Source organism: Momordica charantia, assembly GCF_013281855.1.
Source record: "Momordica charantia cultivar OHB3-1 chromosome 1 unlocalized genomic scaffold, Mcharantia_2.0 BLBB01000001.1, whole genome shotgun sequence".
NCBI classification, from domain to species: domain Eukaryota; kingdom Viridiplantae; phylum Streptophyta; class Magnoliopsida; order Cucurbitales; family Cucurbitaceae; genus Momordica; species Momordica charantia.
In genome coordinates this window covers 16,624,452-16,650,128 of record NW_028275157.1, presented here as the reverse complement: position 1 = coordinate 16,650,128, position 25,677 = coordinate 16,624,452, and the positions used below count along the sequence as shown (strand labels likewise).

Below are 25,677 nucleotides of genomic sequence, written 5' to 3'. Positions count from 1 at the left end.
ATTATTCTATAATAATATATAAAAGAATAAAATAAATATGTTTGTAATTATTTTTTAGTTTTATGTTTCTGAAAAGCCAAGAGAGGAAACAAAACATTTTGATAATTCTTTTATATGTTTTAAAAGTTAGCTGAGAGATGAAGATAAATGATGTCGAAGAATGATCGCATAAAAGAAATGTTGTACGGTGAAAAAGTATTTTAAGAAAAAGAGAGAAATTATAAATACATAAAAGTACATATATAATTATTTATAAAAAGAAACTCGTGAGGTATACATAAAATTCAAAAAGGATCACAATCAAACAATATTTTTTCAAAATAATTATAGCTAACAAAAAAAACAAAATAGAATACTCTTCAGAATAATGATAGATTTGTTATAATTTAATTAGTCGAAGTATTAATTATAACATCCCTAAAAAATTAGACACTTTTAGTCTCCACATCCATTGAACTAAAAAACAGTAATAGCTCTTAAAAATAGGGAAAACGATTTCTCAAAGAGTTAACCTCCTACTAATGTCAAATTATGTAAAAGAACAAAGGAAAAAAAAACGTAACTAAGTATCACTTAAATTTAATACCAGAATGTTCAAACCCTAGAAAATTTTGTACAAAAACATAAAAGTCCTCCTACATCTGTTCTGAAAAAAAAAAAAAATCCTAATCAGTTACAAAATCTTAAAGAAAAACAAAACTAGTCATATTATTAAAAAAATAATAATAAATAAATAAGTAAAAGCAAAAGATATTAAATAAAAAGTATATATCCATATCCTTAAAAAAAAAAAAAAAAAAAGAAAGGGTAGATTTTATTTATTTATTTATTTTTATTTTACCTAAAATCATTGCCAAGAATTAGTTCCTCCCCATCTTCGCCGCGGATTCGGTCCTTCGCGCGAGAAACGGCCTGAAAGAGAGCAACAAATGGAGTCACCAACCAAATCGCCGACCATTTGCACTGACCTGAGAATCGAAGAAGAGGAGGATGATCCACCATTGCTGAGCTCTCATGCCCTAGCGGCACTCAAGGAGTTCCTCGCCGAGCAAAGCCAACCATCGAGTGAACTTCACTCCGAAAATGGAGTATCCGAAGATTCACAGGTCGCTTTAGTGGCGGAGGATTGGAGGTTGAGTCAGTTCTGGTACGACCGCGACACTGCCGAGACTGTGGCAAATGAGGTTCTTACGCTGTGCCAGAAGTTCGATTCTCCTCGAGTCGCCTGTGTTGCCTGTCCAACGCTCTATACCTATCTGAAGGTATTTGGATAATCGTTTTATTTTCTCACGTTTTGGAACTGGAACTTTATTTTTCACTTCCTATTCTTGAGAGGCTCGGATTTAATTTAGTAATCAGAGGCTGCTTGAATTTCAAGTGGGGAGAAGTGAAGTATGCATAGCTTTAATCATGGCCATGATAAGAATGTGTTTTAATTAGTGGCTTTGTACCAATTTAGCATGTATTATTATATACCTGGCATTTTAAACTTGAAGCAAACGTAATTTGCAGAAGGAATGATTTATTGTTAAAAATTTGGTAATGTTATATTAGAAACAAATTTTGCCCATTAGAATAGGGATGGCAAGGCATATCTTGAAAGGCTGAAGGACTCTCAAATTGATTTGAATAACAGAAGGAAAAAGGAATTACAAAATGACACATATAGTATATAAAGAGGCCTATTTCAAAGGAAAAATAACTTGGAAAAGCTGCATTCTATAGGGGGCCTTCAATATGGTTTATATTACTACAGGCGCGAGTTCAAAGAAGAGTTCTTCAATTTGAGTGGCCTTCCTTTTTTAGATAAATGTAGCAATTTCTCTAGGGATGGCTTGGCCTTTACCCGAATGTACATAGGTTTATTGGTGAGATCCCCTGGACCATTAATATTCAGCCCTCTGTTATCATCTTGGTTATTCAGTTTGACATATTCAATACTACACCAGAGGTTACATATCATCTTGGTTCTTCCTTTTTTTTTTTAGAGGTTCCTTATGAAGCTTAAATTCCTTGCTTGCTGCTCTCCCTTTAGACTTCTTAGTTCTTTGATTGTTTTGTGGTGACCATGTACTAGAGCTAACAATCTGGGGAAGAGACTAGAAATGGCCACTTTGGTTATCCATGAATTCTCCCCAAGACCAATCAAATTCTTCTCTCATCTCCTACTTTGAGGAAATAAAATTCTCTAACATCTATCCCATCTAGCAATGGGAAACCATGGACATGTAGGGCTAATCTGCCTGGATCTCTGAACCATCCATGAGCGTCAGAATCATATTTTCTAAGAATGATACTGTGCCACAAGTTATCACGTTCCTTGTGACTCCAAAGCCATTTAGATATTAAGGCTATGTTCTTTCTCTAAACATTTACCAAGAATAAACTACCACAATCGTTTGTAAGAGAAGCAATCTATCAATTAGTCAAGTGACCACCACCTCCAATGTCCAAGCCCCTTCCACGAGAATTTATGAAAAAATTTATCGATTGTACTTGCAAATTATGAAGGAATCTTAAATAAGGGGAGGTAGTATAAGGGTGTTTTCTCTTCTCAAAGAAGATAATAATAATAATAATAATAAATAAATAAATAAAAAGAAAAGAGGAAAAGAGGAAAAAGGTACAAACGTACAAAGGTGTATTTGCCGAGTGGCTTGTATTTGTGTAAGTTTACCACCTTTTGAGAAATAGGACTTCCTCCACGCGTCGGTGTTTCCCAATCCACATTATCATAGACCTTTCCAAGTTACCCTTGATTAGAAACCTTTCACGTTTGTTGTTTTCTCTCATTTACCACTTCATTAGCAATCAAAATGAAGTTCACGATTTGCCTATCGTTGATGACGAATGGCCCTTGGTTATTTGAAATGGTTGTAACAGACACCTGCTTTACTCTACTAGCAGGCACTTGCATTCAAATCAATGCTGAAAATTAGCGCCAAAGATGATGAGGAAGAGACCAAGTCCTCAGGTCACATGTTCCATCGAACTCATTAGATTTGAGTTTTGCTTCACAGGGTAGAGCATGCTCCAAATTTACAAAGAACTATAAATTTTTATTTTTATCAAGTTGATTCAGCACTATAAGATTTTTATTTTTAAGTTTAAATGTTCTCTAACATGATTTGATTTGTTCGATTTGGGTATGATAATTTCTAATTACTGACCTTGTTTGGCATTTTTTCAGTGCCCATAATTCAGCCATAGACATTAGACTAGTCTATTTGAGTTTTGAATATTGTCTTTTTGATTGGAAACTCTATTCTCTTTTCCATGAGATCGTTATTTTCTGTCTTTTTCTGTGTTATACACAGTATTTTTTGAATCTTTCTGTTGCCCATTTTCTTGTACAACTAACCAGCTTTACTATTAACTAATATATTGCCTTCGTTTGATCTCCATTCCTCAGAAAATTGGTCCCCATGTATCTGTACAACTTCTTGAGTATGACAAACGCTTTTCCCAACATGGCAGCGACTTCACATTCTATGATTACAATGAACCAGAAGAATTGCCGACTGAATTGAAGCATGATTTTCAGATTGTAGTAGCAGATCCTCCTTACCTGGTGAGTGAATCTTCAATCTATAGCTCAGATGCTTATGATTAGTCCTTTCACATTTTTGGATGTTTCATAATCAGGGTGAATACTTCTCGTTCACACAACTCTTCTTTTTCCCTTTTTCAGGCGAGCACCTCTATTTATAATATCAAAAACCTTCTGTGTGATTTTCAGTTTTCTTGACATCTACCTGGAAACTTAGATCAGCCCTTAGTTTTTTGTTATTATTTGTTTTTAGCCATGTAAATTTTATGATATTTTTTCCCTTAAAAGTATTCAATATATTTGAAGGAATTCCCTACCCCACCCTCAGTTCAGTTCACATTCTTTGTTAAGATGAACGGGGAAGCACAGTATGCTAGACTGGACAATATATGACACAAACACGGAAACACGTTAGTTTCTAAAAGTAAGACACATAAATTAAAAATAAAATATACTTCTCAAAAACCACAAGTCATGTTAAATGGCAATATTTGAAGAGCTTGATAAAAGGAGCTGGCTATAGCTAGGGAAAGAAAATGTCATCCAACAGTTTTCCCACAAGATCGTGGCACATCTCCTTGGAAGACGATTCTGTATTTAGATTGTATTAGTTCTTGGTAATGGATTATATATATATGAAACATGATTCTTCTAGCCATGAATAATTTGTGCTCTATATTCTTTTTGGCAGAGTAAAGAATGTTTGGAGAAAGTCACCCGTACAATTTCTTTCCTAGCAAAACATCGAGAATCTCACCTTCTATTACTAACAGGTACTATAACAATGGATGACCCTCAGATTTTATTTGACATCACAATTTGCTTTTACTACTGCAAGTAAATGTTTCCATAGTCGTCTGATTTGCCAAGATTTCTATACTGATTGGTTTCTTGGATTTTATTCTATTACTTTGCTTATGATAAAACATTGTGTTACACTGAAATGCAGGAGAAGTGCAAGCAGAAAGAGCAGCCGAGTTAATGGGATTTCATCTGTGTGGTTTTAGGCCGCGCCACTCTAGCAAGCTTGGAAATGAATTTCGGCTGTTCACTAACTACAATCCAGGGACGAGATTAGGAGGTTGGGAGCAATAGATTTTGAATCACTTTTTTTTACTCCACTAATATAAGTGGACATGGATCAGATCTCCATGTTTCCTCTAGAATCTCATCACTTTCACTTCCATTACTAGTGTTGTGTTGTTGCCTCAATGGGAGCTTTTGAATCTGGATTGAAGGAAATATGTAATGGACAAAATCCAACTGTTAAGCGTGATTAATTGAAAGTATCGAGTATGTTTTAGTTCCTAATATTTTCAATTTAGTAATTTAATCTCTTTCTGTTAGGGGCTGAATTCAGGCATGGAAGTGTACACATTACACAGTCAGTCCAAGCATTGAAATCTTTTAATTTGTTATCACAGTCAGCTCAAGCAACCACAATTTTGGCAAATTTGCATATGAAAAGTTAAACAAGGAAGTTGACTCGGGAAATGTAAGGAAAGTTAAGGTTGAAGTCTCTGCTGCAATCTTTTACTTGTCTATGATGAAGGTCATGAATCTCTCCTACTTGTTCTACTTAAGAAAAGGAAATATGTACTAAAATAAAGATCGATCCATGGAAATGATTGGATTAAGAGCAATCTTTACATTAAGCTCTTCAAGAACCTCTCTCTTAAATATAAAACTGACAAATATTTGTATAGAAGTTTCAAAATAACCAGTAAAACAACACCTCTATAAACTGCACAATGTGTATCATACAAAGGAACGATCTCCTACCACACAAAATGGAGAATGAAGAAAGGTTCATCCCCGTTACAATTCTGACCATTAATTATATGGTGATCTTGTTAGATATAAAACCCCAGCACATTTGAGAAAAGACGTGCTTTCTATCTTCACTATCTAAAAACTGGAGCTTTACACAGTTCTCTGTTTGACTATTCAAGAAGAAAACCATAACTCTAGAGATAGGACCTCAGTTGTACACTTTTTCGGCCATCAATCCCTCGAAGATGCAATACACATTTAGAACTGAACCAATGTATATCCTTCTCTTTGGATGGGACTGCATACCCTTGCAAGAAAGCTGAAGGATGGGTTCGAATCCATTGGTTAAATACGATAAACACGCTCAAAAGGTTCAGAATTGTAGGGTTGACAGACACACTCAATTGCATGTATCAGTTTTCTACGCGGCCCCACTGCATTGGCACCCATATCTTTCAGCTTGTTCATGGTCAGATTCACCAGCTGAAACTTGTTGATGCTTTTTCTCTGGAAAATACCCACAAATTGGTGCAATCCCAGAGATATCAACCACCTACTTAAACCTCCAGCTTTCTGCAGCTTCCTCTCCAGATTAAGCGCCCTGAGTCTTAAATTTAACAATGTGCCTCCACTGAGAAAGCTATCAGGGCAATGCAACCGTCTAGGCTGCAACATCGGTTTCGTGGCATTCACTACTCCTAAAACCTTAGAAGGCCCTGAATTGCAAGCTTCATCTGGACTTTGGGGCCTCGTAGCTTGCTTCAGTGGCTCGTTCGATGTCAAAATATGATGCGGAGGAGCAGATTTCGAAGTTCGTGGCTTAACATTTTTAGAAGACAGTGGCAGCACAGCTGCAGGCACTTCTAGACATTTCTCTTCAAGAGAAATTGGTTGCAGCTGACTTTGCCCTGCATTGGGAGTTGAGGATTTTCGTACTATCGATGAGGGAGGCACTAGGATTGTGACTTTCTGCTTCTTCACCACTACCCAACTATCATCTCCGTGCAAATCCAAACCAATAACAGAGTTTGAAGAGCCAGAAAGATGACTAGGATTATTATTTTGTCTTTGCTTCGTTTTCACCATCACATTTAACCTGATTGTTCTATAGACAATAAGCAACTAAAGTTGTTGATCCAAAGAAATGGGAGGATAAATTATGCAGAAAACGTACCTGAGTTATATATCATTAGAAGCTACTTCTCAGTTCATCTCTCACACAATTTTGTCCTGCAAAAAACACAAATGAAGTTTTTGTATCATCTAGATAGCAATGTTTTTTGTGAACTATACATAGCTATCCCTACATCTATTACAGAATGAGCATCATTTTTGCCAATTTGCACAATTCAGGCCCTGCTGAGTGCTGTCTGAATAAAGTAGATCCTTTCAACATCACCCTTTCAATTAGGCATTGGGTGAGGTTTCATGTGCTAGTTAATTGCATATTACCAAAAAGTTCTGTAATGTTCCTTTATCCTTCTTTACCCAACTTGTCTTTTGTAATTTTGAACATTTCAACTGATATTTTTTGTGCTTAATATGACTTAAAATTGTTTGACTCAACCGAACTGTCGGTTGACGGTCGGTTTGCACGGAGGTAAGAAAAGAAAAGTTTTCCGACCGATCGAAACCGATATGGTCGATTTTCGGTGCCCATTTTGTCCAAAAACCGAAACCGACCGATGATCACCCCTACTTGAGAGCAAGCTTCCAATAAGTGTGGAGCAAGAAAACTACCACCTCCATTTTGATCGGTATTAGCAGAAGAAACTGCAGATCTGAGTCGCCGGTAGGAGATCGCGCCGCTCGGATTTGCTGCTGCGGAGTCGTCGGATCTACAGTCGAAGCTGGATCGTGTGAAGGAGCGTCGCCCGTCTGCTTCGTCCACAGATCTAGTCGCCGCCGTCGCTCGTGTCATCGGAGCTATGGGCCGCCGAGGAGAAAAATCGTGCGGCTGCTTGGTTTAACGAACAAGAAAGAAAATGAGGACGGCGGCTGGCTTAAGGGATGTGAGAGGGAGAGGGAGAGGAAGAGGAAGAGTGAGAAAGGCTAGGGTTTTTGAATGAAGAGAGAGAAAGTAGGTTTTGTATTTTATTTTATATAATTATTCTGTTTTTCAATACTAAATCGGTTTAGTTTTGAATTAAGTAGACAATGAACCGTATAGCAGGCCATTTTATTGTACACATCAATTTGCCACGTCACAATTTAAATCTAACCTAATTTTTCACAATAGGACTAAATTTTAACTAACTTTAAAGTAAAAAACTAAATGGTTACTTTTGAAAGTTTATGGATTAAATCCTTGCTTTGTTCAAAGTTGAGAAAACAAATGTGTATTTTAAACCAGCGTTTCATTTATTATGGTATTATCTTATACAAATAAAAAATTGAGACATTTTAAGGAGTTCAAAGGTTTGAATTATTCGAGAAGGAGAAGAATAAATCTGGGAAATTTGAATATATGACCCTCCCATAATTGATTTTGGATTTATGACCTCCTTTTGAAAAAATCTAATTCTTCTTCAATTTTTTATCTTTGGAAAAAAAACGAAATTTACCTTCATTGGTTAATAAATATGTATTTATGATATATTAAATTTTCACCTATCTATTCCACTAAATTCTAAACCCATATTTTAGAAAACTCCAAAACAAACAAACTTATGTTTTTTAAATCCTCTCAAACAAATATTATTGTCCACGTGTTTAATCATTATCCCACGCTATCCAAAATCATTGACCTCACATTTTCACTTTTGAAAACTAAGTATATTACACTTTCAACATTTTTATTTTAAAATTGTTCAAAATATTTGAAATATTTAGTCATTAATATATTCTGCTGGAACGGAATTATTTGAAAAAAAACGTGGTTCAGATCGTTGTCTCGGATCAATACCCGGTTCGAGATTGAAGTTATATTGCACGAGATTGGATAATTCAATCCCGGTGCAATTTGGTCCGAGACCGTTCGGGATGAAGCAAAATTTTTATTTTATTTTGTTTTTTTGTTAATCATTTTCTTATCTCACCTAGTTTTATTCGATTGGCATGACTGAGTCCGGGATTGAATCTGAAAAACGATTCTTCTATTTTCGATATCTGGAACCCTACAATCTATCGTAAAACAAATTGGATGCTTCAGATAGTGCCAAAAATGGAAACCTAACACTAAGTAACGAAAATTTTCGAAGATTAGAGCCAATAACCTCGCTTCCTCTGATATCCAAGATGATGATGATGTTGGTTGGCGATGGTGGATGCAAAACGTTGGAAAATATGAAATAGAACATTCACTGTGGATGGAGGGTTCGAGAATAGTGAGGGAACGGAGGAAAACGAATGGTCGGAGAATATAGGTATAGGGTTTTACTTTTGGAGATGTAGGAATAGGAAGGGTCCGAGAATGAGGGGGGAAAGACGTGGAATTTAAAACATGGGATAGTAGAATAATTCCACTTTTACAAATATCCCTCTTTTACAAATTCTGAAATAGATTATAAATAAGGGTAGCTCCTATTAAGGATCACAACTCCAATTTCAATTATGGAGGGTTACTATATTCAAATTTCCCAAAAAAAAAAATTCGGAGTTGAAGGACTAGACCGACATACATTCAAATTGAGTGTGAATCGAAATCTCGATTTCATGAGTATTCTTCATCACTTTCGCTAGTTAAACCCCTCATCTCTATATTTCTCTACTTCCCTTCTTCTCTTCAAATGTATCTGTGAATGCGCCTGCAGTTTTCTGAATAGGGTTTCAATTTTTGATGCATAGTTGGAAGAGACGGACTGGAAGGAGCGGGGTGAAGAGTTCGTCCACCTCAACAGTTTTCTGTTTGCACAAAATTCTCGATCAATTTCTGTCTTTACGGTCTCTAATCTATCTGGAGATTGAGATTCCAAACGAAGCATGGAATCAGTGGAGGGGTTTAATCGCTTCAAATTAGGGCATCTTCCAACAGTGTTCTACATTCCCGACTTCGTAAAAGACTACGATGAGATCCTGCTTCTGGATAATGTACCGAATTTCGCTGTTGTTTTTCTTTCACAACCCTTTTTTTGTCCTGTGATGGTGCGTTAAACTGCGTAAGTTTTCATTTCTAGATTTGTAAAGCGCCTGTGTCGAAATGGAAATCCTTGAAGAACAGGAGGCTGCAGAATTGGGGTATGTAGAATAGTTATCTCACGCTTGAAATATTTCCAAAGGGGTTGAAAGGCAATTTGAGTTAATAATCCTCTCTGTTTTACTTAATAATACTGTTTTCTTTATCCATTGATCTCTTGCAGGTGGCGTTGTTCATGAAAAAGGTCTTCTACCCCAAGAATGTAAGTTAAGAACTATCCAAAAATATCTTGGCTCCAGTCCTGGAATTACATGCAATTCAGTTTAAACTTATTGCATTGAGCTGTACTTCTTATTGACTTGAATGCAAAATTCTAGCATGCTTTTTTTATAATGGACTTGATATATTCAAGGTAATAGTTCATTTCTGTTCCGTGTGATTGTGTGACTACTTTTCCTTGAAAAGCTTAGAATTTGAAGACAACATATAGGAGAAATTTGATTACTGAGAAAAGAAACTGACTTCAAATCGAAATTATAAGACAGTGTATAGGAGAATGCACTGTGGAGGTTTGGAATGCTGCACATTTCATTTTTCTCTTCCTCTGGGCTTGAATTTACAATTTGCCTAGGATATTTCTTCATAAACAACTGCTGATCAGAGAAACACTACCAAATTTAACGTTTGCCCTTGATTACTCTGGGGAACCAATAGTTTTGGCTAGATCTCTTGGGAATGACAGAAAACAGCTGGAAAGATTTTGTACTGCCATCGAGCTTGGAATTTGGTATCGACGTGGCCCAACTCATTTTCATGCTCTTTATATTGCATAGTTTTATTTACCTTCCATGGTTACTTTAATAGGATGTACAAGCATCCATATCATTTACATTGAAGAGCACTTGATCCTTCTGCAGGTTACCAAATTTTGTTTCCATCATGACCCTTCTATTGCATAATTATTTTCTGCTGTGCCTAATTGTCCTCTATGGTTGGCACTCATCTAAATTTACAGCTTTCCAAGAGATTATAATACCAGAGATTTGAACAATTTCAAGCAGTTATACTGATAAATATCTGTCTCTTGATGTTCTGCAGTGCCTCCTTGGCTTACAAATATCACCAAGAAGATTTATGAAGAATCAAGTCTATACCCTGAACCCATAAACCATGTTCTTATCAATGAGTATCTTCCCGACCAAGGCATAATGGTTTGAACTCAAGTTTCCTTGTCTTCTTTGTGTTATAGTCATATGCATTGCCATGAATTATGATCATATCATAGATATAATCTATATATATACTAACATCTGTGCTGAGTAAAAATCTATTTCTGAGCTAAGTAAACATCTTAGAAACAGTTTTTCTGTTTTTGTGTAGCCTCACCAAGACGGGCCTGCTTACTTTCCTGTAGTAGCAATTCTATCACTTGGTTCGCCCGTCGTTATGGATTTCACTCCCCATTCAAGGTTGATATCATGTACAGACAAGTTGGAAGAAAACTTCAATGACGAAGATACTAATGGAACTTCTGAAGTCAAGACTCACCGACCCTTCTCTATCCTTCTAATGCCTCGTAGTTTGCTCATATTTAAGGATGAAGCTTATTCCGGTAAACCTTGAACTTGATTTTGTTTTAACCTTCTCATTTTTAGTGAAGTTTGTCACTTTTTATATTTTATTTTTTATTTTTTATTTTTTTATATTGCCTCATTTTGTTTGTCAGATTACTTGCATGGTATCAAAGACAACAGTCTTCAATGTTACGATGAGGTAAGACAACAACAATTTCATGTAGCTTTCGCAAAATCTAATTGATTAATGTCAGAATATGGCAGTTTGTTTCTCATCTCTACGCTCTCTCAGGCAGTGAACAAAGTTGAAGCTCAGAACTGTCTATTAGGATCAGAAAATGCGAACGGCGAAGTCAATCACGATCACAAGTCTTTTGAGAGAACGTCTACTAGAGTATCGTTGACATGTCGACTAGTACCAAAGGTTCACAGGCATTTAATCAGGCTTTGAACATCTCTTTGAAGAAAATTTTGGTTTGTAGAGAATTAGAAGTTCTAACTAATTTATCTGGCGATCCTATGTACATGGTTTCATTATATTAGAACATTGGTTTTAGATCTTGGTAAAATATTTATTTGTAAATGTGATGTTTAAAACGTTCAAGGGTTGTAATATTTACAACAACGCGTCATGCTCGTAGTAACCATTTCATAACTATTTCGTTTTTTATTTTTTTTTTTGTTTCTAAAAATTCTGCTTGATTTCTCATAATTTCTGTCTATATTTCTCACCTTCTTAAAAGTAGGTTTGCATTTTTAACTCAAATCAAAATTCTAAAAACTATGCGTGTGCACTAAAATCAAGAAAACATTGGTTTTATTTTGGTTTTAGATTAATCGAATTAGGGTTTGTTAAATTGAAAACCAAATCAAATTGTCCGGTCCCTCTATTTTTAATTTTAGTTACTTTTAATATTAATTTTAGTCTCTATATTTTATATTAAAATGAATCAAAGTTGAAAATATATAAATCATTTTAATGCATTATTTATTATTATTACTTTTCAGCTCCCTCTTACTTCCGCCTCAATCATTCCCTCGCCTCTATAAAATGAAAAATAATTCTCATTTTTATAGAAACTTTGAAATGCAGATGGAAAATGTTGAGAATTGAGATGCATAATTAGGTTGCTTTGCGTGGCGTGGGAGGCAATGATGAAAAATGTGATTTTTTTCGACATTGTCAGTGGACACATATGTTTTTGTTTTTGTTTTTTTTTACTCTAAATTTATAATAAATTTATTATCTTTTACCCTCACTTTCTGTCTCAAACAGTCAAATGGCATTATTTGTTTGGTGCCATTTTTTATTTTTCAGATAAAAATGTTCAATTCTATTTCGATTCATGACTGAAACCTCAACCGAAACATGAACACGCCTACCGAAAACTACATTTTTTTAGTGGAAAAAAAATATGATTTGCTATTCTTCCCTAGATCGGGTTCTAGGTTCTTTCCTAGAACCTAAATTATGTCTAATAATTTAGAAAATATTGATAAATATAAAGCATGATAATAAGAAAAACTAATAATTTATTTTTAAATTAACCGATAAGCATTTCATTATTTTTAAATACGTTAAAAGTTGATGGGTTAATATTGTCTAAATATTTTATTTAATTTTTTATGTTTGTCGATTCTTTTTATTACAATGGAAATGTCGAAGGCGGAAATTTAATATTTCATCGGTGAGAGAGAAAAAAACGCAGAATAATAAGTGAAATAGGAAAAAGAAAGACAGAAGAATAAGTGGGAAAAGAAAAGGAGATAGGTAGAGAAAAAAAAACAGAAATCGATGAGATGACAAGTGGGAAAGGATTAAAGAAGAATGGTTGATAGAGAAATGAGAAGAAGAAGAAATGTTCTAGCAATCTCGAAGATCATGTGAAAATAAACAAACATATCTCCAATTTTGTGCAATCTCTTAAATATGAACACAAGAAAGATAAAAAAGTATCAACAGAAGTAAAAAATGAAGGAAAATGAAATGAGTTCTCATATGAAGTAGAATCTTTCATAAACATAATTCCCAAGACTAATCAAGGTTTTCTTCTCAAGTACTCTTTAGCAGATCATTATCAGAAACAGAATCGCCGTATAATGAAATCGCTAAATAAATTACATCGCGAGCATAAACAATCGCAAGAATCTACTTCATCTATTGGAAACAAACAATGTTCACATTCATAAGATCGAAGAAAGAAGAAGAGAAAGGAAGAGATGACCTAGCGATTCTCGCTTCAATCGGAACTTCCGTCAACGAAATTCGACTTCCATTGATTAACATTGTGTGGTCGAGTGGGGGAACTTCAAATTGTTAGGGTTTCAGTTTCAGGAAGTGAAATAGAAAACTGGATGGAGCATCAGGTGGAGAAGCATGATGAAAGTGAAGGAGAATGAGACGAAGAGTATTCCGTACACGATTTGTAAAGCCATAGTTCAGAAATTTCGCAGATCGGAGCCTCTGTTTTATAATCGCCGATTTCCGAGAGAGTGACGACGCCAACTTCGCCGGAAGGATTTGGAATATTTCCATTTGTTTAATATTAATATTATAGCAATTGGCATAACCAACGTGGCGGAGAAGGAACAATCAGTTTGCCACGTGTCCGGCAATTTAATCATTTCGAATTTTCAATTTTTATTATTCGTAGGCTAAATACCTCCTATGTTCCTTAATCTCTTGCAAATCCTTCCATAATTTCTTTTTTAAATTATTAATAAAAAAATTATTATTTTATTAACATATTTAAATACGGGTCCCTAAAAGCTAACTTACCTAAAATTCAACCCATTTGTCTGCAAAATCAAATTTGCCAATTAACAAAATTAAATTTTTTTTTTTTCAATTTTAACAGATAGGTAAGAGCTTAATGAGAATTTTAAAAATTAAAGACCAAATTTAAAAGAAAAACCATAAAAATAATCCTTTCATATAGTTAGCTTTCTTTTTATAGGGGAAAAAAACAAAATTAAAATTGAATGTCTAACAAAATCATCTGATGCCCACAAATTTGTTCCCCCAAAAAATCCTCTTTTCACATGGCTGACGATAAAATATAACATCACAGAATTCAAATATTACAAAAATAACATCTTAAAAAATATATATAAATATAAACATGACAGAAAAAAACAACATGCTTCCATCAATAGTTTGACATAATTATTATAATTAATATCTCTTCGTACTTTTTTTTTTTTTGCTTTCAAATCAGCTGGCTTTCGTGCACCACAAACAATCTTCCAATAATACAATTCGTTAATCTGCCATTGATATCTTTAATATTCGTTATAGATGGTTTAATTTGGTTTCCATTATTCCATAGGTTGTTTAAATTGTTTGTCAATGCCACACATCCGCTGTGAATTGAATTATACAAATCAATAATTATGAATGCTGTATTTAAAAATTAAAACTATTTGCAACGATTTAATGAGGTATACATTTAAATTTTACTTTCTGTATAAAGGATAATTAATTACCGATTACCAGAATGAATATATTTCAGCATCATCAATCAGAATCAAGAGCTGCAAAAATGGAAAAGAAAAAAAAAAGAAATTAAAAAAGTACAATAAATACAAGAAGAATTTGAACCTTGAAGGAGGTTGCGCGTGTGTGAGCTTCAAGCCATGGCGATCGAAACCGAATCAATCTGTGAAAGAGAAAAATGTCGAAGGCGTCGTCGATTCTTCCACATCCGCCATTTTCCGAGATCGAAACTGAATCAATCTGCGAAAGAGAAAAATGTCGAAGGCGTTGTCGATTCTTCCACATCCGTCATTTTTCCAGATCGTGTTCTTCAATCGCGGCGACTGGCCAGAGGAACTTGCTCCGCCAGAGGCGTCGAGAGCGGCGTCGGAATCGGCGAAGTCCGGCAAACCGGACAGGTCGGGTGAAGCCTCAGCCACGGATCGACGCATTTGAGGTGGAAGAGATGGCCGCAATCCGGCAGAAGCCGAAGAACATCGGAGTTCTTGTAATCGGCCAAACAGATCGAGCAGCAAGAAGCAGAGGAATCGTTCTTCTGAAGATTCGCCTCGGAATACAGCAATTTCGGATAGCTCGTAATGGTTTCCTGATCAAGTCCGATGTCGACGACGACTTCTTCCCCGGCCTGCGCCGGCGGCGACGAGAGATTGACGTTCAATTGAACCGTGGAGGAAGTCGGTAGGGTGGTTCTGGTGCAGTAATAGGAAGCCAAGAGGATTGTGGTGATCAGAATCAAAAGCCCCAAGGAGACGCCGATTCCGTATCCGAAACCGCCGATGTTGCTCGAAGACAGAAATCCGCCGCCGTTGGCCGTGCCGTTGTTCATCTCTGAGAGGTGCAGAGACGTAGACGGAAATTGGTGAGAAGATTGGATTTCTCAGTTGCCATTGCTTTAGACTCAAATTGATTATTTGGGAGTAAAAAGTCAATGCCAATGGCTAAGATGGGGATTTGAAGAAGTTTGGAGCAAATGGTTTCTTTTTGTTTATTTTATAATGTAAACTAAATATTTATTTGATTTTGTTTTCAATTGGATTGTTATTTACATCAGTGATAAATACTAATATATAAGTTCTTACCTTTGTGTAATTTTTGCAAATTATTTTATTTGGTAAAAAGTATGCTATTATTTAGACCAAATATATTACTATTATAAAAAAATTCATTTAAATTTTATGAAATAGATACGTTAATTTATTTTTAGTTCAATAATGGAAAAGATTGAAAATTGAAGTATCAACTTAAATATAATCTAAATTATCTCACTCAAAATAATCTGTTATGGAAAATAGACTCACTGTATTAATATATATATGTATATTTCTTTTTTTATAAATAGATATTAGTATACCATAAATTATAGCATAATAAACAAAAATATCATTTTAAGTTCACAAACCATTCCTCTTTTAAATGCGAGAATAAAGATATAATTGAAAATAAGAAAAAAAAAGATCGAAACAAATTTAAAAAAAAAAACAACTAGGAGCAAAATTGAAAAATGATACCCAAATTAAATTATATATTTAGGTATTAAAAAAATAAAGTCAACAGGGCCTGCATGTGATGGAGAATAAATATACATTATCATTGGGTGAGAATTTTGAATACTTTTATGTAACTTCCTTCAGTTGGTCAACTCTCTCTTTTTTCTCAACAAATAACGATAATAAAAAGAAAAAAAGACTCAGTGTTTTAAGGATCATTATCTATGTATATTCATATTTTAAAAAATATTGATGACGTGGTGTAAAAGTTAGTGCCAAAAATATCATTGTACCATGTTTAAATATTAACCAATCAATTCTCATCTTTTATCGACATTATTCAGAAAAAAAAATATATAAAAATATATTTTTTGGATTTAAAAAGATAGATAATTGTCAAATTTTTAATCACAAAAAATATCTAAGTATTATTATTTTTAAATTATTGATTTATTTGTTTGAAAAACGATAATACTTAAAAAATTGATGTTGGATATAAAGTACGATAAGAACCGATAAGATTGTATAAAACTTAAAAGGAAAGTAAAAAAGGAAAAAAAAAAGATAATATATTAAAAGGGGAGCGCCTGATCTTCATTATTATAAAATTAAAATAGAGGATGGTGCTAAGAGAGTAGGAATAATTTTACCTAAAAAATATGAAAAAATCTGTAAGAAACATTAATGAAAAAGTAAAATATTAAAAAATACAATACCATAAAAAAATCGAATCATATGCTATAAACAGAAATTGTTTGTATCGTGTAGAACACTAACAGTGAGTTTGAGATGTTTTTAAATGAAATGCTTTTTCTGTTAGTAATTTTGAAAAATTCTACTTTAATGGTAGAACACTTCAACGGCATACCTATTTTTAGAATTTTAAAAACTAATTTTGATTATTAAAAAATCAAAATTTTTAATTACTTAAAAGTACTTTTTACCATTTTTTTTTTAATTTTAACAAAATACTGTCAATTGTTTTTGTTTACATAAAGACCTATAGTCACCTATGACATATCAAACACATTAAAGCAAAGGAATTTGGAATTGTGTGCGAAAACACCACTACAAGAATTTTGACTTTTGGCGATAAATAGTTTGAAAATTAGATGAGCTTCAAATTTCGTTGTTAAAATCGTCGCAAGAACCCTGTCGCAATATGTCAATAGCAACGAAAATCTAATTTCGTTGTCAAAAGGGTTTACGACGAAAATGAGTGACATCGCGAAATCCTTGGTCGTCAAAACCTAAAATTATTGTTGTGAAATTTAATTGACTCCTTTCAATAAGCTCATTTCTTTGCTATAATATATTCTTTAGTATAACAAATTTGTACTCCCAATTTCAAGAGAATAATTAGATGCATGTCATCACGACTAGAATTATTAAGTTTAGGTTTTTATTTCTTGATACGATACTATCCTAAAGATGAAGTCTTATATTTACAAAAATTACCTTTGAGACTTTCTTCTACTAGACTCGTTACAGAAACAGAAACGGGTTAGAATAAAAAAAATGATCTATTAATTATAATTATATTTAAAACTAATATTTCATACACTACATCAAACCAACGGTAATAATTATAAACTCTCTCTAGTCTTTCAATTTAAGCATCATCTAATTCAATTATGTGAACTAACCTGACATTAATTCAACTAATTCTAATCTTCACCCGACTTGTTATACTAAAAAAAATCAACTACGTGAAAAAGACTTCATCAAAGCTTTTTTTGATCCATTCAAAAACTTTAAAAAGGAACTCGCAACCAGTAGGATAACAAGAGAAGGCTTTTGACTTGATCTTCAACATCCCAAAAGAAGGAAACAAAAAAAAGTTGACCGTGACACCAACATATTGTGCTTGAAAGTAAAATATGGAATAAAAATGAAACACCGAAGAAGTAAAAAAGTTGAGGATGCTACTTGCGCAGGGTTACGGAAAGGATGATGATCAAGAGGATGACTACCAAAATGGCGATGCCAATAAACGTCCACTTTCGTGTATTCTTCTGGTAGAATCTTGCCTTGTGCAGCTGCGCCGTGCCGTGCCTGATCACCGAGTTGGCTCGAGTCACTTGGCTCTCTATGTCGTCCAATTGGTGCCCCTGGGCTTGAACCAGCACCGCCATGTCCATGAACACTTGGTGCAGCTCTTTCAGATTCTTCTCCAAGTCCTTCACTGCGTCGTGCCTCTCTTGAATCTCTTGAATCGTTTCCATGACTCTGCCTCTCCCTTGCTTCTGAATCGCCTTTTGCAGGAACGTCTCGCTTTCACCTTCACAATCAAAATCAAAATCCATCATCGTTCCAATTCCAATTGAAAAGAGTCGAAGATTTCAAGGACTGAAAACCGTACCTGTAGAGATCAAAAGGTCGATAGTTTTCTCGTCCGGATTCTCTCCAGTGATGGTGAAATATCGGCGTTCTATCGTCTCCTTATACGACGACGAAATCTCCTCTCTCAATTTGTTGAAACTCTCCATCGAATCGCACAGATTCTTCCTCAATCCGTTCACCACGGAGGTTCGGGACCGGTCCGCGGAGGAGCCAGGGCCGCAACCGGGAAGATTCCGGTTATCGGCGTTGGACCGGTCCAGATCCTCCAATCGGAGCTTGATTGCCCTGGCCTTCTTCAGAGCAACGGCGACGTCCGATTCCATTCGAGATCGGAGATCCTTAATCGCCTTCGAGTTGTGCAGAGTCTTGCTCTGTTCGTGAGAGTTGTGGAGGCTGTGGTGGAGGCGTTCGAGCTCCGTCAGTTCCGCCTTCACGGACTCGACGTCTTCGAAGAAGCTGTTGAGATTGACCGTCGTGGACGACGGCGCGTCGGGAGCCATCTCGACGGAGTAATGGCGCTGCTCCCGCCGGAACGAATCGGAGGAAAACAGATCGTTCATCGTGGTTTTTTTACTCTGTTTTTTCGAAAATGGCGATCTGTTCCGAGGATAGAGAATGTAGAGTCGCTAACAGAGGAATTGAACTGCAATTTGAAATTCAATCATATAGAATGATTCAAATTGCGAGGATTGAATCGACGAACGTGGAAATTGGGCGGAAGAAAGTGACGATGGAGGTGGACTTTGAACAGCTTAGAAAAAGTCTTCTATTTTTTTTTTATTTGGTTCTAATAAAGATTTTCTGGATTAAAATATCTTTTGTGTTTCTTTTAAAATATATCTGTTTTCCTTTCACATTTCGAGTTTTAAATTTGGATTAATTTTTTTTAGTCCAAGACGTGTGATGGGATGGAATTTCAGCATACAGTTTTTAGTCGAAAATATACGTTTTGGGTAGCTCAAATTTATTGATTTAACTTTGTTATTTTATTTAAAAAATGTATCGTTAATGTGTTAGTCAATAATAATAGAGAACTCGATAATAATAGAGAATCTTTATCTTTCAAGTATTGAAAAAAGACAACGGTTTTTAAAACCCCTAAATCAACTAGTCAAGTTGAGGTTTCTTATTTTGTTTGGTATGGGTTCGTATACTTTAATCAATTAAATTATATTCACATTGGTAATGTATTATAAATTATTGATATGGTATATTAGTTTAATATTTATCACATTTATTGAAATACATCACGAAAATTTGGTATTTAATACAATATTGAATAGAAATTCTACTAAGCAAAGGGAATGTTCCTTTTGTTTAGGAATTATTGAACAGCTAAGACACTTCAACATTTTTTTCCCTTTTCATTTAAACGAAATATTAACGATTCTATCCAATAAGACTTGGATTTGGATCTACTAAAGTTTGAATGGTCCAATTATTAATAAAAAAAAATTGGAAGTCAACCCACAACCTCTCACCAACTCCCCATACTTAAATATTAATTAAATAAATTATAGGCAATTTGGCTTTGGGGCATACTTATTTTGTAATTTTATGATACACTTAAAATTAAAGATATTTTTGAAAATTTACCCAGAAGTTGAAGATTAGAAAAAGAAGATTTATTTCATAATAACAATAAATAAGCTTAATATTCCAAAAGCAAACCTCTAATGAGTTGATCGAGGAAAACGAATTAACGGGCTTTGATGTTGAGAGTTAAAATCTCATGGGTAGCCACCTATATATATATATATTTTGTCAATTTAGGATACAACATTTATCCAATTATCTCGGAAGATTAATTGAGATACGTGTAAACCTATAAAATTTAAATTGGGAAGAACATATTTTTTCCATCAAGTTGTGTATTAGTGTTGGATTTGAATATAGTTGTCAAGTTGGGTTTGTGATTTTAAATATTTATTTTATTCAAAGCGTAGCGTAATCCTATCAATAGCTGAAATTTTAGAGAAGTTGATATATATAGCGGGCGCTGAACGGCCAAACACCCCCAAAGTCTTTGCCTTGTTCTATGGTTTTAGACTAAAATTAAGTTAGAAGTAGAACACATGCATTTCACTATCCAACTTTACGTCAGATTCATGAATAGTAATTTCAATTTTGAGTTTTGGCTCATTTTACATTTTGATTTTACTCCTTTCAACTTTTAGTTCATCTTAATCCCTGAAACTAATATTTTTAAGGAAGGATGAAAACTAATGTTTTGAAACTATAGAAACTAAAATGAACCAAAATTGGAAGCACATCGACTTTCAAAATTAACGTACATAGACTAAAATGAACCGAAGTTCAAAGTACAGGGACCAAATACATTTGTTAGGTTCTTTTATCTTTTCAACGTGGAATCTTTAACCTGCCTCTCAATAATAGCTCTTTTGGGTTTACCAATCTTGACCTTGATCTCATAATTGGACCAAATGCTCGTTTGAACTTTTTGAGCTTTGATACTATGTCAATATTCACGAGGCTCTATCTAAAAAATAATTGGCTATGAGAATAATAACTCATATCTATTATAAATTTTTATTTGGTCCCTAATCTTTTTAACGTGGCATCCTTAAAAACCCTTGGAGAATTTGGTATTCGTATACAACAAGAAAATATGGTATGGAATTGCTTAAATTCACATTGATGGGTGTGTATCGATCAAAGCTGCAAAATCCTAATCCCCTAAAAGAAGAGTTTGTTCTTCTAATAACTTGGCCAATTTCAAAAATATTCCTGACCACAACCCTTATTCCTTGTAATGCCCTATTTACACCATCTCTCCCTTGCTTGGCCTCACCTCCAAAGCTTGAGCCTTACCTTTTTCCATTTCATCATCATTCACCATAACTACAACAACATGATCTCCACGCTCGCCGTGGTCAGGCACCGGGTTCACGATCCCCCGGTGAAGCAGCTGTGATTGCGGTGCCTTCTCCGGCGACACTGTCGCCTCCGTGCTTTTAAAGCTTGCCAATTGACCGAGTTCGTCAATGGCTTCCGATGTCTTCTCTACTGACTTCACGATCTCGATCAATATACAGCAAACCGTTGCGTCTGGTATGATACCAAGAAGGTCTGAGTTCTCCACATACTCAGATTTGAGCGTGTCTTTAAGCTCATCAATGGCAATTTTCGCGTTTTCGACGTGGGTTTTGCCAGAAGAAGAAGATAGGTTTGTCATTGTTTTGATGGATGAAGCCAATATGCTTAGAGCTTTGCTGGATTCTGAGCTTATGGCCTTGCAAGATTCTTCTATTCTTCTACGAAATTGCATGGCCACCTTAAAAGAATAATAGAATAGAGCTTATGACCATAAATAAAAGATTAAATATATTATTATAACCTATCTACTAAGCTAGCTTTTAGGTTTGTACTAGTTTAATTACATGATATTAAAGCCAAGAGATCTGTGTTCAAATATTCACTAATCTCGTTGAGCCTAGCGATTGAGTCTATTTAACATCACATAATCATGTAAAGGTGATGAGTTTATTACTTGGATATCAGCTCGATTGACGTAGCCATTAAGCGATTCGATTTGATACGCGCATTGTCGGGTGAGGGATCCAATTTTCAAGTACTGTTTCCATGGGTGACGAAAGGAGAATTTTCCATGTTTGGGTTCCCATGATGCAAAGTTTGCCTTCCAAATGAAGAAAATATGAATTATATATATTAGTATATAGATCATATGCTTAGCTTTAATTTAAGACAGTCAAGAGAGAATGAGAGATTAGTACCAAAGAATCTTCTGTGGCTTTTGAAGTGAGCACAGTTTTATAAGCTTGATCAAGAGATGATTTGTTGTTTTTGGAGTCTTCGACAACATTCTCTTCATCATCATATTGGAAATATTCACCTCCAAATCCTATAGAGAATAATCATTTGGGATGCTAATATTTTATCAGTCTGGTCTAATATACATGTCTCTGAATTCATTCAATAGATTCCTCAAATACTTTTAAAGTTTAGGAATCTATTAGATGCAAATTTGAAAGTTGTGTAAGTTAATCTGGTATGTTGGACGGAACTCAAGAAAAACATATATGTTTTTTTTCGTAAAATGAAGTTGGGAGCAATAACATTACCTTCGAGGTAGTTTGCCAATTTTTCGATATTAGAGGCGATGGCGTTATGAAGTGTTTCGCCAGCCCAAACTGGGCATATGAAAAGAGAAATGAAGATACACGTTGCTCCACCAATCAATATAGTAGATAGTCTTTGATGTGCCAACTCCAAGATTTTCTCGACTCGGTACCCCGACACAGATACTAAGCTAAAGGTTAAAATGAAAATCAAAACCCCATAATCATATCGTGCCTTGATCCGTGGAAAGAATCGAGAAAACGTCGACGCAGCAGCTATAGCAAAAAAAGAAATTGAAATATTTATATAATTTGTTGATAAGTGAAGTTTTATAATTTGTTAGTAAGACATATACCTAGCAAGAAAACGAAGATGCCAAGAACAATGGGCTCCCCTGTCTGCCCAAAAAGACTGGCAAAATGTTGAGCTCCCACTCCTAAAGCCCCAGCCAGTAGTGTTCCAAGCCCTCTATTTAGCCCTTTTGACAATGTTGCCCCTGAAAATTAAGACCAATTTTTTAATAATGTTTTTTCTTTCATGTTTTCAACACCCGTGGTCAATTTGAACATAACTGATAAATAAGACATCTGTTATCATGGTTAAATCTTCCATATTCTATATTTATTTAATTTTTTAGTTGACATGGAATTCAAAAGTTTAAAAAAAACATAAAAAACAAAATCAATCCATCAAACTTTATGAGAAGAAAATGAAAGTTAAAACTAAAATCATTACCAAATAAAAACTAAGCTATATATGGTGATTTTCTTTTTCAAATCGGCCCAAAGATTCGGTTTAGGAAAATACTTGGTTTCTTAATTATAGAAGCAACTTCTTCCTTACCATCAATAAATATTTGACAACTAAGAGAGATAAATACAAAAACAAGAAGTGAAAAATAATAAATTGTCAAATATTTAAAGATGGTGAGGAAGAAGTTGCTTCTTGCTAATAAGAAGTTAAGTATTTTCCTTCTGTTCATGTAATATTAGATAATTAGGAAGTTAAAAGTCTATACTTCCACGGGGTTTTCTTATACACATCAAACTATTTAGGAAATTTAATTTATTAATTCTCAAGTCATGTGATACTCCCATTTCATATTACGTGACAATTTTTACGAAATACTAGTAATAATAATAATAGAAATTTTGAAACTATTATTCTGCATAATAGTTTATGAAAACTAATCGGAGCTAACATTACATACAAGAAAACGATATCGATATAGAAAGATGTCCAACCTAAATCTATAGTTCAACGGATGATTAAAATGCATGTATTTCCAATTAAAAAATTGTATGTTCGAACTCCCAAACCACACGTTGTTGAACTAAAAAAACGACATAGAAAGATATGGAGGAGAGAATGCAGTGAATTTAATTACCTACGGTAAATTCAAAAATGACGACAACAGTAAGAACAGCCCAAATGGCTGCAATTCCAAAACCGTCATAGAGAGGCCTCCAGTAATACAACAAGGAAACGAGAGTGAGAGCCAATCCCACTTTGAGAGAGTGAATAATTCGTCTGGGATCATCTCTTCCCACCTTCTTTATCCTCTCCATAGCCTTAAAAACCATCTTCTTGCAGGAAGCCATAACTCCAAGCTTCTGTTCCTCATCACTTGCCATCACTACTATAATATAATTATTAACAAACTTAAAGCTATATATAAAGAGAGAGAGAGAGAGAGAGATTGAATGAGAAAGTATGATATTTGCATGGATATTTATAGAGGAATGTTTTGGGTGCAAAAACAATAATATTTAAGTGCTTTTGAATTGGAAGCATGTGTTTGATGTCATTTGGTCAATGTGGGGCTCCGGTGGAAATAGATTTTGGTTCAATTAGAAGGGAGAACTTTTCCCACTTATTTATCGATGTTAAATTTTTGACAAGTAGGAAAAAAAAGGTACGGATACGTAGAGAAGAGAGATTTTTATTTCTTTCTTTTTTTTCACAAAATTATTAGCGGTCAAATAAAAAACACTTATCCCGATCACCATTTAATTTTTCTAAAAACTCTTTCTATATTTTGTTCTTTTTATCTTGTCAAAAATATAATAGTGATCTGAGAAGATTTTCCACTCGCAAGAGTCAAAACGTAAATATTATTTCTGTCAAATTTTTAGTATTGGTGAGTGGGAAAGTATTATTTCTAAAAAGGGATGCTTTTTAATTAATTTTAGTTTTTCTGATTAGGCATTATCAAAATGGTGGTTTTGGTTGGTTAACTTTGGGGATTAAAGTAATAAAGTGTGATCACCACAACTATTTATGCTGCAAAACACAGCTGGGAAGCATTAATAAGGGGGTGTGTGGGGTTGACCATGCACCCAAATGGGCTTGTCTGTCTGAATATTGCATGCCTTTTTCAGGGTTTTGCAAAATTAAACTCTACTACTTTTCAGTACCAATTAAGTTCATCTTTTATTTTTTTACAGTAATTAATGACACTATTTAAATCAAAAGGGATTGGTTTTTGGTTATGGTAAGAAAAAAAGATTATATTGGATTCCGGAGAAAAAAGCTAGGAGCGTGTTCGTGAATCATGGTAGAATGAGCGACTTTAATTTGAAAAAAGAGATTTAAGTATATTTGATTTTCTAAAATCGACATCCAAGTGATACCTTGAAAATCAATTTAAAGCGATTTTAAATTTTATTAAAATCGTTTTTTTTTAATTTGTCAAATATGATCGATGGAAATAGAAGTAAGTGATTTTGGCATTACTAAAATCACTCCTAAATGCATGAATATTTTGGTTTAAGCAGTTGATCTTTTTAACTGTATCATATGCCCTAAGGGAAAAAACTTCACTGTATGCATGCCCACTTCCACTCCCAAAGCTGAAACGATTCCAACAAAAAGAAAGAGACACCCAACTTTATAAGAATTGTGGTTGCTTAACACTAACTTTTGGCAAGGGAGGGTGAGAAGAGAGATTTTACTTTTCGTTTTTCTTTTAAATAATATAAACACGTGTCAAAAAGTTAGTGGTGGACAGTAGTACATTCATACTGCATGCCACCACTAAATTTTCTCCAATGGGTAAGAGAGAGGAATGCAAAAAGATAGATCAAAAAGACTTTGTAAAAAAATTTAGCAGTGAGTAGCAGGATATTCTTGCTACCTTAGTAATTAGGGAAGTATTATTCGATAAAGAACGGTAGAGACACCAATTACATTAAAAGTAGTATAAATTTATCACCGAAAATGTCTCCAAATGATAGTTTTGGTGGTTTGGGGCCTCCATGAATATTTTTGAGGTTTTG

General features: G+C 34.3%; 6 protein-coding genes across 12 annotated transcripts; 2 read left to right on the top strand and 4 right to left on the bottom strand.

The window, feature by feature from the left end:
• Window positions 1-843: 843 nt before the first annotated feature.
• LOC111005552 (nucleic acid binding / methyltransferase) lies at window positions 844-4,861 on the top strand. Its single transcript, XM_022277079.2, has 4 exons — window positions 844-1,262; window positions 3,413-3,571; window positions 4,242-4,323; window positions 4,500-4,861. Exons 1-4 carry the CDS (start codon window positions 930-932, stop codon window positions 4,643-4,645), a joined length of 720 nt encoding a protein of 239 aa, XP_022132771.1. The 5' UTR covers window positions 844-929; the 3' UTR covers window positions 4,646-4,861.
• Window positions 4,862-5,267: 406 nt separating this feature from the next.
• LOC111005550 (Sterile alpha motif (SAM) domain-containing protein) lies at window positions 5,268-7,413 on the bottom strand. 3 transcript variants are annotated; one of them, XM_022277078.2, is made up of 3 exons: window positions 7,064-7,413; window positions 6,498-6,553; window positions 5,268-6,419 (listed from the first exon to the last, which is right to left on the bottom strand). In XM_022277078.2, exon 3 carries the CDS (start codon window positions 6,407-6,409, stop codon window positions 5,669-5,671), a length of 741 nt encoding a protein of 246 aa, XP_022132770.1. In that variant the 5' UTR covers window positions 6,410-6,419; window positions 6,498-6,553; window positions 7,064-7,413; the 3' UTR covers window positions 5,268-5,668. The 3 variants fall into 3 exon arrangements, with proteins under 3 accessions (XP_022132770.1, XP_022132769.1, XP_087978807.1); XM_022277077.2 differs by having other exon boundaries at window positions 7,067-7,413; XM_088122681.1 differs by having other exon boundaries at window positions 6,498-7,412.
• A 1,423-nt stretch (window positions 7,414-8,836) lies between these two features.
• On the top strand, window positions 8,837-11,642 carry LOC111005243 (oxidoreductase). 5 transcript variants are annotated; one of them, XM_022276675.2, is made up of 8 exons: window positions 8,837-8,981; window positions 9,110-9,352; window positions 9,439-9,499; window positions 9,622-9,660; window positions 10,497-10,609; window positions 10,779-11,010; window positions 11,125-11,171; window positions 11,265-11,642. In XM_022276675.2, exons 2-8 carry the CDS (start codon window positions 9,245-9,247, stop codon window positions 11,421-11,423), a joined length of 759 nt encoding a protein of 252 aa, XP_022132367.1. In that variant the 5' UTR covers window positions 8,837-8,981; window positions 9,110-9,244; the 3' UTR covers window positions 11,424-11,642. The 5 variants fall into 5 exon arrangements, with proteins under 5 accessions (XP_022132367.1, XP_022132366.1, XP_087983910.1 ...); XM_022276674.2 differs by having other exon boundaries at window positions 8,846-9,003; XM_088127756.1 differs by lacking the exon at window positions 8,837-8,981 and adding an exon at window positions 10,113-10,185 and having other exon boundaries at window positions 9,274-9,352.
• A 2,750-nt stretch (window positions 11,643-14,392) lies between these two features.
• LOC148213353 (RING-H2 finger protein ATL70-like) lies at window positions 14,393-15,476 on the bottom strand. Its single transcript, XM_088120358.1, has one exon. The coding sequence runs from the start codon at window positions 15,292-15,294 to the stop codon at window positions 14,779-14,781; it is 516 nt and encodes a 171-aa protein (XP_087976484.1). The 5' UTR covers window positions 15,295-15,476; the 3' UTR covers window positions 14,393-14,778.
• Window positions 15,477-17,665: 2,189 nt separating this feature from the next.
• Window positions 17,666-19,056, bottom strand: LOC111005750 (syntaxin-121). The gene is made up of 2 exons (XM_022277373.2): window positions 18,318-19,056; window positions 17,666-18,236 (listed from the first exon to the last, which is right to left on the bottom strand). The coding sequence occupies exons 1-2, from the start codon at window positions 18,856-18,858 to the stop codon at window positions 17,881-17,883; spliced, it is 897 nt and encodes a 298-aa protein (XP_022133065.1). The 5' UTR covers window positions 18,859-19,056; the 3' UTR covers window positions 17,666-17,880.
• Window positions 19,057-20,809: 1,753 nt separating this feature from the next.
• Window positions 20,810-24,099, bottom strand: LOC111005591 (aluminum-activated malate transporter 8-like). Its single transcript, XM_022277149.2, has 6 exons — window positions 23,787-24,099; window positions 22,755-22,895; window positions 22,402-22,674; window positions 22,054-22,181; window positions 21,810-21,956; window positions 20,810-21,593 (listed from the first exon to the last, which is right to left on the bottom strand). The coding sequence occupies exons 1-6, from the start codon at window positions 24,031-24,033 to the stop codon at window positions 21,081-21,083; spliced, it is 1,449 nt and encodes a 482-aa protein (XP_022132841.1). The 5' UTR covers window positions 24,034-24,099; the 3' UTR covers window positions 20,810-21,080.
• Between the last annotated feature and the right edge of the window lie 1,578 nt (window positions 24,100-25,677).